At 42.7% G+C, this 12,117-nt stretch overlaps 2 protein-coding genes across 2 annotated transcripts; both read left to right on the top strand.

Moving 5' to 3' along the window:
• Positions 1 to 3,765: 3,765 nt before the first annotated feature.
• On the top strand, positions 3,766 to 6,974 carry LOC116063536 (CD5 antigen-like). The gene is made up of 4 exons (XM_031318530.2): positions 3,766 to 3,842; positions 5,926 to 6,012; positions 6,203 to 6,235; positions 6,359 to 6,974. Exons 2-4 carry the CDS (start codon positions 5,973 to 5,975, stop codon positions 6,649 to 6,651), a joined length of 366 nt encoding a protein of 121 aa, XP_031174390.2. The 5' UTR covers positions 3,766 to 3,842; positions 5,926 to 5,972; the 3' UTR covers positions 6,652 to 6,974.
• Positions 6,751 to 9,182, top strand: LOC118494081 (scavenger receptor cysteine-rich type 1 protein M130-like). The gene is made up of 4 exons (XM_035996511.1): positions 6,751 to 6,775; positions 7,241 to 7,472; positions 7,523 to 7,779; positions 8,026 to 9,182. Exons 1-4 carry the CDS (start codon positions 6,751 to 6,753, stop codon positions 8,094 to 8,096), a joined length of 585 nt encoding a protein of 194 aa, XP_035852404.1. The 3' UTR covers positions 8,097 to 9,182.
• The last annotated feature ends 2,935 nt before the right edge of the window (positions 9,183 to 12,117 follow it).

Below are 12,117 nucleotides of genomic sequence, written 5' to 3'. Positions count from 1 at the left end.
CTGGGATTTAAAGCTATGTGGCACCATCCACAATTAGTTGTGAGGACATTGTACTCTAGATTGTGTTTTATTGTTGAGCTAATTATGATAAATTAAACTCTATTTCAGGCTACACCGCAAACGCGGTTGATTAATATTATTAACATTAACTAGCTGACTAGCAAAGGGAGCTTGTTGTCACTAACTTTCAGTGGCTTAAATGCCAGAGAATGCATGAAATTACAACCAGTTATTTATCTGACAATATATCCTGAATTGTACTTGTAACATGGGCTGGTGGGAAAAGGTAGAGGTGACTTGCAACTTTGTGTCTGAAAGGGGTAACCTAATCAACACCATGTCTTGTTGAGTCAATGGCATGAATCTACCGTGAACCAAATTAACCTCAAAAACATGAAGTCTAGTGCTGTTTTCCGAGCTCACTCACTTTGGGCTTGTAGCCAAGGCAGTTTGCTGGCATCAGGAGGAGGGCTGCTGTCTTGACGGCCCTAAAAAACTGGCGGATATCCATTTTTAAAATCCATTCATTACATGAGACGCAATGTAGTGTAGGATAGTGACTGATGAATCTTTGATGCAGTCTGCTGCTTCCTGCTGGCTACGCAAGAGATTGGTCAACACACACAATGTAGCGCAATGGATAGACTTCGTCTTAGGTTTAACAATCTATGAAACTAATAATGAACAATATGAAACTAAAAAGACATAAGCTTCATTTAGAATGGCTTAGGAACAATTTAGAGGTGGATAAACGCAATTTAGAGGTGGATAAACGCAATTTAGAGGTGGATAAACGGAATTTCCGAATTTCGGGAGGTGTGTAAACTGTGTTTATGTGCGTTTAGCCTCCACTACGTCCCTGGGCGTGTCCAAATCCACTTTTGCTAGTTTGATGGCAGAAAAAAGGGTCCGTGCGCCGGGTGCATGGTTCTAAAGGGTTGTACTTAGTGTCTTCATTAATCAGAGGTGTGTTTTGGGCGTAACATGCAATCAACCAATCAGAGATCATCTCCCATTCCCTTTAAAAGCCAGGCGCGTTTGGACCTTGGAGCATTGCTATTATGATGGAGGATTTGCACCGTAATATTTTTATTTGTAATCTTCTGCATGTGTGTGTGCATCGGGCTTTGTGCTGCGCTGCACACACACACACACACACACACACACACACACACACACACACACACACACACACACACCTCCTCCTCCTGTCCCTAATAGATGAACTGAAGAAGAGAAGGACAGCACTATTAAACCAGTGTCTCTGCTGCTCTCTGGTGGACAGAAGTTGAACTGCAGAGAAACAAAACAAGATTCAGATAAATTAAGTTACATTTTTATTGAATTTCCAGGAAATGTCAATGCTATCAAACACACACACAAAGAACAAAAGCGTTCAAAAACATTAAAAGTTTCTTGTAATGTATCTTAAAGTGTAGAAACTATATTGGCCAGACACTGCTGTGATTCTGTTGCTGCTAAAATGTTACTCAATTTCCTTTTTCTCAACGAGGCTGTTCTCTGAAAAGAAACGTCTGTATGTCTGTGTGTGTGTGTGTGTGTGTGTGTGTGTGTCTGTGTGTGTGTATGTCTGTGTGTGTGTGTGCGTCTGTGTGTGTGTGTGTGTGTGTGTGTGTATGTCTGTGTGTGTGTGTGTGTGTGTGTGTGTGTGTGTGTCTGTGTATGTCTGTGTGTGTGTGTGTGTGTGTATGTCTGTGTGTGTGTGTGTGTGTGTGTGTCTGTGTGTGTATGTGTGTGTGTGTGTCTGTTTCTGTGTGTATGTCTGTGTGTGTGTGTGTGTGTGTGTCTGTGTGTGTGTGTCTGTGTGTGTGTATGTCTGTGTGTGTGTGTGTGTGTGTGTGTGTGTCTGTGTGTATGTCTGTGTGTGTGTGTGTGTGTGTGTCTTTGTGCATGCTGGTGTGTGTGTGTGTCTGTGTGTGTGTGTGTGTGTGTGTGTCTGTGTGTGTATGTCTGTGTGTGTGTGTGTGTGTGTGTGTGTGTGTGTCTGTGTCTGTGTGTGTGTCTGTGTGTATGTCTGTGTGTGTGTGTGTGTGTGTGTGTGTCTGTGTGTATGTCTGTGTGTGTGTGTGTGTGTGTGTGTGTGTGTGTGTCTGTGTGTGTATGTCTGTGTGTGTGTCTGTGTGTGTGTGTGTGTGTGTGTGTGTGTGTGTCTGTGTGTGTCTGTGTGTGTCTGTGTGTATGTCTGTGTGTGTGTGTGTGTCTGTGTGTGTGTCTGTGTGTGTGTGTGTGTGTCTGTGTGCATGCTGGTGTGTGTGTGTATGTCTGTGTGTATATCTGTGTGTGTGTGTGTGTGTGTGTGTGTGTGTGTGTGTGTGTATTTCTGTGTGTGTGTGTGTGTGTGTGTGTGTGTGTGTGTGTGTGTGTGTGTATTTCTGTGTGTGTGTGTGTGTGTGTGTGTGTGTCTGTGTGTATGTCTGTGTGTGCATGTCTGTGTGTATGTGTGTGTATGTCTGTGTATGTCTGTGTGTATGTGTGTGGATGTCTGTGTGTGTGTATGTCTGTGTGTGTGTGTGTGTGTGTGTGTGTGTCTGTGTGTGTATGTCTGTGTGTGTGTCTGTGTGTGTCTGTGTGTATGTGTGTGGATGTCTGTGTGTGTATGTCTGTGTGTGTGTGTGTGTGTGTGTGTGTGCATGTCTGTGTGTGTGTGTGTGTGTATGTGTGTGTATGTCTCTGTGTGTGTATGTATGTGTCTGTCTGTGTGTATGTCTGTGTGTCTGTGTGTATGTCTGTGTGTATGTGTGTGTATGTCTGTGTGTGTCTGTGTGTGTGTGTATGTATGTCTGTGTGTTTGCACTTTGTGTTGCATGACCTTTGTATGAAAAGTGCTAAATAAATAAAGATTGATTGACTGTTTTTAGTGCACTGACGGTTGGCCCTATTGTAACATCTGGATGTGTAAATAGTGTAAACCAGGGGTCACCAACACGGTGCCCGTGGGCACCAGGTAGCCCCCAAGGACCACATGAGTAGCCCTCAGGCCTGTTCTAAAAATGAAAAATTAATATTGACATTATCTGTTTCCCACCTTGTTAAGTCATTGTTGATAATTATTGTGATAAATCATTAACGTAATCAGTGTCTTCACATAGATGAGTATCATTAATAATCATATATAACAAAAGGCAAACTGAGCAAATTTGTTATTTCAGAAGAGTGTATCAAACTGGTAGCCCTTCGTATGACTCAGTACCCATGAAGTAGCTCTCAGTTTCAAAAAGGTTGGTGACCCCTGGTGTAAACCATTGAGTGTCAACTACTTAACTTACTGCATTCTGGTGCCTTTTAAGAAAGTATACACAGTTCTGTTTTACATACATGTTGAAGGGTTAAACCAGATCCTCATTTCCACCCTTCATTTAGGGCCTCTTTTTTATTCATTGAGTTTATAAATAATTTATCAGCAGCTGTGGAATGCAAACACTTGTGGTAGGCTGAAGAATCTGTGTTCCTGGTATCTGAGGATGATGTTAGTGAGATTGAAAACACCCTTAGTAATGAATTAGAAAGTGTAAGACAGCGGCTCTTGGCTAACAAGCTTTCAATAGATTTGGGTCAAACAAGTCAATCCTGTATAGAACCAGGAAGAATCTGTTGAGAACAAAAATATTAAAAGTATCTTGTAATGCATCTTAAAGTGTGTTTTAGAAAGTGTTTCATAACAGGGAACACTATTGTCACACACACAAATGTTACTTAAGTCAGCAACTTATGTTCCTGTTTCTCACTACAAGGCAAAAGATGCCATCCCTGACACAGTGTCGTGTAGACTTTGTTCTGCTCGGTACAGTCGTTTGACAGCTGAAATCAGGAACAAACTGCAGGTAATGTAGAATAATTTGATTCTGTATTTATTAAATGTGAACCCATGTTAGTAGGGATGAGTTCAGAAGTGTAGTACTGCTGACAGAGATAACGTGGCAATTCCCACCTGGAGGGCAAAACAAAGCCAAAATGTCAGATAGTTGTTCACTCTGATGCATGAATTGAAGAGAGATAAGCCGGGGCTGTTTCTAGAGAATCTCACATCAGAACAAAACCCACAGAGGAGGATATTGTAGATTTGTGAAATTTTTACGTTGGTCAAACTAGGTGTATCTCCTATCTCCATGGTCAAACCAGCTCATTTAATTTAAATACTTTTAAGGACAATTGCTTCTCGAGCGGCGTTCCTATGTCTGGCTGCTCCCTGACACTTCCCTCTGCTCTCTGGATTCTACACAAGATATATTGCTATGTAGCTAGTCTATATATCGACAATGGTTCATTCACGGGATAGTTAACCCGAAACCTCTGAGCAACGTTTAGGGCTATAAATGTCAAGTTGTAAAGGAAAATTGGATGGTGCAACAAGGCAGGCCTGCTTAAATAGATCACGTTACTGTATTGTGTCAACAGTTAACTTCATTTAATATTGTATGTGGCGTTTTCTTTTACAGGGTGCTAATGTTCCACCAAAACAAGTTCCTTCCTGAGACTATTTAGCAGAGCAACTGTCGCTGCATCTGGGCTTAGCACCACCCAAGACCATTGTGATTGGTTTAAAGAAATGCAATTTCGACGACGATTTTTGTGAACGAGTATATGCTCATATAGCCAGACTTTCCTCCATGGCGCTGTGGAGGAGGGTGCTCTGGTTTATTGGCATTTCTTTAAACCAATCACAATCGTCTTGAGCGGTGCTAAGCTCTGGACGGAGCCACGGCGCCTCTGCTAAATAGTCTTAAACAGAACTTGTTTTGGTGGAACATGTATACTTTCAAAAGTAGTTTAGTTGTGCAACAGAAAACTCAGATAGGACAGATAGTCTAGCTAGCTGTCTGGATTTACCCTGCAGAGATCTGAGGAGCAGTTAACCATAGTCCTCAGAAATCCACCAGAGGTTAGAACGCCAACACAAAGACAGAGGAAGGGGACGGACATCCGGCGGCAACGGAGCAAACCCGGAAATAGATGTTAGTTTCTGACCTCCGCTGTTAGCTAGCGTGCTAGTGAGCCATCCTCTTCCCAGAATCATGTCCGGCGGTAGAACTGCATAGTGAAATGCAATCGATACGCAGATTATATAACAACCAAATGACACATTTTCTTGCAATGGCCTTTCTAAAATGAGCAGTAGGGAAAGTTACAGTATCATGTTATGAACGAGGAGTTGATGAGCAGCGTAGCTAGTGTGCTAGCTAGTTGAAATACACACACTTAATGATTAAAACACCGCAGTGGGTGCTTTATATGGGTCAGATGTGCCTAAGACTTTCAGTTTCTATAAATATTTTTTTCTCTTTTGAGAGGTGATCTAAACACTTGTGGGTGGTGAAAGATGAAGATTTGATATGCTTGTGCAGCAGCTCTATGGAGTTCCCAGTGTGTTTTGCCCGCCAGGTCTCCACAACAGTCACATGACTGAAAACTATGAATAAAGGCTCTGAAAAGACACTAAATCCAGTGAGAAAAAGTTGCCAATGTGTGCATACACACATGACAATAACTAATGATAAAATTATAAAAAAATCACATTTGTTTTTTTAGTTGATATTTTTAAACTCTTAATTCTCCTACAAAACAATTCCTTACGTAGTCCCTCCTTTAACTTTCATGTAGACTAACAAGATATGATACAGATATCTAACAAGTGGAGACTACAAAAAAGCCTCTCGGGGGTTTACCCTAAACTCAACAGGTATACATTTTGAATTTACTGTGAAATTTTGGTAAATTTTTCACCATTTCCAGGTGTTGTACTTTAATAAACTCCTCCTACAGGTTTACCCCAATCAAATTAAAAAATATCCCCCCCGGAAGGGGTTAGCCATATGTGTAGTTGTGTGTGTGTACTGTGAGAGCAATAGAAAGTCCAACTCCCTGTAAGTGTTCTGTGACTGTAACCGAACCTCTTCCTGTTCGCAGATACACCGAGGACAGCACACAGGGTTATCACAGAAGTCCACCTGGACATGGATCACCTGTTGGTGCTGGTACTGCTGTGCAGCTCTGGTAGGACTGCTTTAAAGATGATGTGTTATTATCATAAACTGTAAACCATAGTCCAGAGTGAGTTCAATGAGGTGTTTCTGAGCTGCTAAAAGTTTCTTTACAGAACAACCTGAAAGAGTTTGTTGTGTCCACTGCTGTGGTCACATCATGCTGCTTTATACTGATGTTTACCTTCTGAATTTCTCCTCAGGACTCCAGGCTGAAGGAGAACTAACCTCAACAGGTACACAGAGAAATAAAGTAGAAATAAAGAATCACTGAAGCAGAATCAGCGGTTTCAGTTTGATTTTCTCTTAATTCAATTCACTCATTTTGGTAACTAATCATAACTCTGGTTTCTATTTAGAGTCTGTCAGGTTGGTGGGAGGAGACAATTGCTGTGCAGGAACACTGGAGGTGAAACATCAGGGAGAATGGAGAGCAGTGGAGGGTCACAGTGCCTGGACCCTGAAGACAGTAGATTTTGTTTGCAGAAAGTTGGCCTGTGGCTCTGCTGTTTCCGTAGGAGAGAGCGAAGAGCCCTCGTGTAGACCTATGTGGAGGATCCCATATGAATGTGTTCCGAATGCATCTGATTTGAGGAAGTGTGCATCATCAATTTCCCACTCCACCCTCCTGACTCTCAACTGCCCCTGGTAAGCCCATCAGTGACATAATCTATGACATCATCTATGACAGTAATGTTCCCAGGTAGATACACACATGCAGCAGCTAGAATGGCAGCAGACTCCAGCAGCCATGACGGAGTCTGATGAGCTGCTGGGTCAGTAAATCAGCTGCTGAATGCACCAAGATATATATCTGCAGATATGAAAGATACATGTCTGCTGCTTCAGGAGTCCCCTGGGCCGACCAGCAACCAGCCTGAAATGACTCCTTCCAATGCAGTGAGGAATGAACAGAGATGTATTTTAGGGAAACAAAACAACCATTACACAAATGCATGGCCTAACAAAGAGGGGCCAAGACCTCAGGTCAAGACTCAGAAGTGTACTTACATTTGAAGGGTAAACCTTTTAGTCAGATTGGATGGGTGGTTTGATAGGGGCATAAAGGAAGCCATCTATACCTGGTTAAAGAAACCGTCACTCAACAGGAAGTAGGTCTCTGTCTCTCTTCTGTTGGAACTGTGCTGAGTCCAGTTTGAATCACTGAGTTGTTGTTTGATGACATCGTTTTATTTAGTGTCTTTTCTCTCTCTCTATTGTATCTTCTATCATCTCTCCAGACTCTGTCAGGCTGGTGAATGGGACCAGTCTGTGGTCAGGCAGACTGGAGGTGAAGACTAACCCGTCGACCCAGGGATGGTCCTCGGTGTGTGAAGATGACTTTGACCAGCAGGATGCAGAGGTGGTCTGTAGGGAGCTTGGCTGTGGGGCTCCTTCAGTCCTCCAGGGGGCACTCTATGGAGAAGTGGAGGCTCCAATGAGGACCAAAGAGTTCCAGTGTGGAGGCCATGAGTCTGCTCTTCTGGACTGTAGAAGCTCAGGATCTCTCTGGTTTCTGTCAGGTTGGTGGGAGGAGCCAGTCGCAAATATAAGGGAGAATGGAGACCAGTGAATGACTTTTATTCTGTCCTGACCCTGAAGGAAGCAGCTGCTGCCTGCAGAGAGTTGGACTGTGGCTCTGCTCTTTCTGTAGGAAAGAGAGAGTCCTCACGCAAACCTGTGTGGTTAGTCTTGTCAAGCTGTGTTGAGTCTAGATCTGCTCAGAGGGAGTGTGCTACATCATTTTACACTTCCTCCATCCAGGATCTCATCTGCCCAGGTAAGCCCATCAGATCATTTTCAGGGATCATTTTCTAAACAGATTTTTACTCTGGGTCACAGATCTAAAAAAAATAAGAAAGTGAAATGTTTGAACTTGTCTGTGTGGAGAGCAAAGATGTGGAGTACCTGAGCAGAAGAAACAGAACAGAGAAATTTGCAGATGATGATGTTGAGTTACTGTTTGAAAACACGTTAAAAGTGTTAAAAAATGAAAATGTCTGTCTGTGTGTCTCTGTGTTTCCAGACCTGCTGCTTCAGCCCGACATCTCTGTGTCCTCCTCCATGGACGGGATCTCTGAGGCCCAGCAGCAGTGATTCCAGGTGTTCTGGCGCTCAAACTTCACCATCAGCTGCTCCATCCAGCCACAGTACCCAGGAGGCTCCTTCCAGCTCACCTTCACCTCCTCCGACTCAGCACACAACTCCACCGAGCCAGCTGTCAATCACTCTGCCCACTTCCTGTTTCTTGTTGCAGAGCCTGCCCACCAAGGAAGCTACAGCTGTGTTTATCACCTCTATGTTTTCTCTCATAACTTCTCCTCTGAGAGCCGTCTGCTCTCTCTCACCGTCATAGGTAAGCTGACTGTTTACAGGATTGGAAAAGATGATTGGTCCAAACTGAGTGAAAATGATCAGCTGACATGTTTCTGGACTGACACTGTGATTACTGTCATCTTGTGTCATATAATAACCATACTTATACAAAGTGTTTAAATGGCAACAATAAACAAACTGGACAGAGCATGTGTGGTTTCCAGAATAACTCTGGTTCTCTGAGAACTGAGTGAGGTGTTTCACTATTAGAAGCACCTTCTGACGTGACCAATCACAAAGCTCCACTGCCACCACATCTGTCCTAACATCCCTTAGCCCCTAACTCGCCATTTTCATGTGTAGTTCCTCCACCTGACAGAAGCAGGAAGGGTGGGTGGTCTGATACCTCAAACCTGTTTTATGCTTCTTGCGGTGAGTGCAGTCGGGCGGTGTGGACAGTGATATTACAGAACTGCAGCCTGGGGGGCTGTGTGCAAAGGCCCTGATCTGAGCTGTGCACATTTAAGCTTTTGTAACAACCCTGACTGGGCCAATCATTGCAACAGAACGGGTTGCAATGATTGGCTACAAAATAGAAGAACTCCATTTTTGGAACCGCTCTGACTGCTTTGACCGCTTCAGTATAAAGACGGATGATGACGGTTCCTGGCAATCATGTGCACTGTCTACATTGTTCTGACCAGGCTGACAGCGAGAAGCATGAAACCAGTCACTCAGTGCTCTGAGAACCGGGTTATCATGGAAAACTTTTTCCAACCTCACTCACTAACTCACTGTGGGAAATATGGTCCACCCCCAAACTGCAGGAGGACCGACACTCTCCTCATGGTCTGCCCCACTCTCATTTCCCACTAATCACATAATTTGTTCGGCCCCAGTTGTTAGTAACAATATTTAACAACAATTCACATTGAAATCGACCCTATCCTGATCCACCCCACCTGGCGACCTGGGTTGAGAAGGAGAGTGCATCAAACACAGTCAACCTGGGTATAACCCTGATTGAGCTATCGGTATGAAAGGGGTATATATAAGAAGTCCACGACACACAGAGCTGGTTGGTCTTCCTTTAGTTCTGTTTGTTTTGCACGGGGCAGAGAACTTTACTCACCGATAATTCTAAGTGGTGATGATCGATTTTGTAATCGTATCGCCTGAGGCCGCATGTTTTGGACGCTCAAATTAAGAGAGGGGATAAGCTGTCACCAGATCACCATCTGATCAGTCCCTCCAGGATTTTGCGACGTTGCGATCGCAACAATTCACGCAAATTCAACCAATCACCGTGAATTCAGTGCGACTTGCAATTTTTACCAATCACAGAATCTTTTCCACAAATTTGACCAATAACCGGAGTTTAGAATAGAATAGTATTACAGCAGTCACACATGCCAGACTTTGCATTAGTATGTGACTCTGAGAGCCACTGACCAACCAGACTTTGGGTCAGTATGTTAGGACAGGTTGACGTAACACGAACATCTCACATTTACCAACAAAACATATAGCAAATAACAATGAACAATAACAATGTAAAGATCAACAAGCCACTGGCAGAAATGTTGATTCATTCAATAAATTATTATTGTTTGTCTTAAATCCACCAGCCATTTTCATATTATACCAACATTTGCAGCATCCTGAGGCTTGTTGGTTACTAGGAAAACTCAGCCCGGAGTAGTTTTATTCTCCCCGAAACAAGTTTCCTTTTATTTTTAAAGAAGTATGCCAAAAAAAATACAAAAGACATCGCAACTTTTATCGCAATTTTTTACAAAAGCTCCCGCAAAATCAGACATTTTGGGCTGCAACAATCTCAAAAAAAAGCCGCGAAATCCTGGAGGGACTGTCTGATGGTGAGTTGGGTCAGGGGGTGGGGGAAGACTCTGGACAGACCTGGTAAGCCCAAACAGGTAGTGCGGGATTTGTCATCCAGGAGGTCTCGGGAAGCAGCAGCAGGGCACCGAAGGGCTGCAGTCTTTGCTGTGAAAGAGGCAAAGCAGGTGTGGGAGAGGTTTGTAGAAGACATGGAGAAAGACTTTCACAACTGTTGAACTCATATTGTGTGAAGTAATTAATGTCAATGTGTTTATCAGATCCATCAGATTAGACACCTTTTATCATTGTGGTCGTCCTGCTGCTGACTCTGCTATTGGTTGAACGTTGTCCTTTACTTCTACTACAACTACGCCTGTTGTTTGGACCACGGGGGGTCATCCAACTTTTGTATTCATGAAAACAGCAAAATTTCAAAGTGGCTTGTTTGGTGCATATTTTTCCATGTAGCTCTCAGTCTCTGCCCCCCATCGCTAGCAGATAGGTCCCTCCCTATTTAGTCAGCCAGACAATTTGAGCTATAGCTTTGTAGAGACCGTGGGATTTCCCAAACTGAATAAATCCCGCCCGCACATATAAACCCAAAACTGCTCTGCTAGCTCCATCGTGTTGTAACTAAGACATCTGCTGAAAACGTAACTGTATTGATTAGCATGATTGCCATACTGTTTAGTTCAAAAACATCCAAAACACCAAACTACGAAAACATAACGGCCCAGACGCAAGCTTTTATTTTGAAAAGTCGAAGCTTGGGGACAGCACCAGCCGGGAGGCATGAGACAGGAGGTCTCCAGGCTGCAGCCATACCTGACTCAAATATCCTTTCGGTCCCGGTGATTATTTGTGAAATTGTGCAAACGACAGCCTTTTCAAGGCATTTGAGAAGGAAGGAGTGGTAGCATGCAAGCTCCCAAATTGACGCTCGTCTGAGAAATGGAGTTTTGGATAATGTTCAGCTTGGGCAGCTTTACCTTTATGCTAAGCTGAACATTATCTGAGGAAGCAACCAGTTCATGTGTTGGATTTGTTATTACCCAGTGTGCTTTGTTGGTCTCAATGTTTTATTGTTTTATTTCATGTGAATACTAGTTTAATAGAGGAGTAACTTAATATTTGAAGTAATGCAGTAATGCAGGAAGTGTGCATTTAGTTTCCATGCTTATTGTGTTTCCACAACAATATTAGTGAGTAAATCTACTGAAATGGCCACCATAACAGTGGAGTGTGATGTGTAAGATGAGAAAGCAGAGGTTAAGTCATGTAAACAGCGGCTATCTGTACATTTTTGCCAAGCGCAAACCAGTACAGAAGGCATCAATAAATTATTGGGGAGGGTCATGCCTCTTTTCCCAATCATTTTGGAGGGTCATAGAAAAATATATTGCTGGCGAAAGGAGGGTCAAGTCTATTTTGACTAAAGATCCTAAAACTCCTCCGGTAGCCACTCAAATAAATAACGAACAGTCCCTAAACTAAACGGTTAAAAGTTTGTAATACACTGCTTTAAAAGTTGCTAAAAATAACAGAAAACTAATTTATCCAATTCAATTCAATTTTATTTATAGTATCAAATCATGCAAATAAAAAACTCATCTTTGATGAAACATTCACAGGAATTAATCTGCTGATCAAAAATCCAAATCCCTAGTTTCAAACAAACTTCCTGCAGTTCACTATTTGGGTTTAATCAGTGTGTATACTGTTGTTATGCTTTAAATATAACATACAATATTACACTTAGTCAGTTTACTGAACGATAAAAAGCCCCACACCATTCCTAGTCATCCTGGACATAACATCTGCCCATTGCACATGCTATATATTATTTGTAAATTCTGCACTAAACCATTCAGCCTCTTTTTCTTTATGCAACAGTTACGTTGTATATATTTGTTTCTGTATTTATTGTTTATGTTTAATATGTGTCTTTGTTTGTTCATGTATT

The sequence above is a fragment of the Sander lucioperca genome, chromosome 21 (genome assembly GCF_008315115.2).
Source record: "Sander lucioperca isolate FBNREF2018 chromosome 21, SLUC_FBN_1.2, whole genome shotgun sequence".
NCBI lineage: Eukaryota > Metazoa > Chordata > Actinopteri > Perciformes > Percidae > Sander > Sander lucioperca.
The sequence above is the reverse complement of the archived record's forward strand: the minus strand, read 5'-3'. Positions and strand labels throughout refer to the sequence as shown.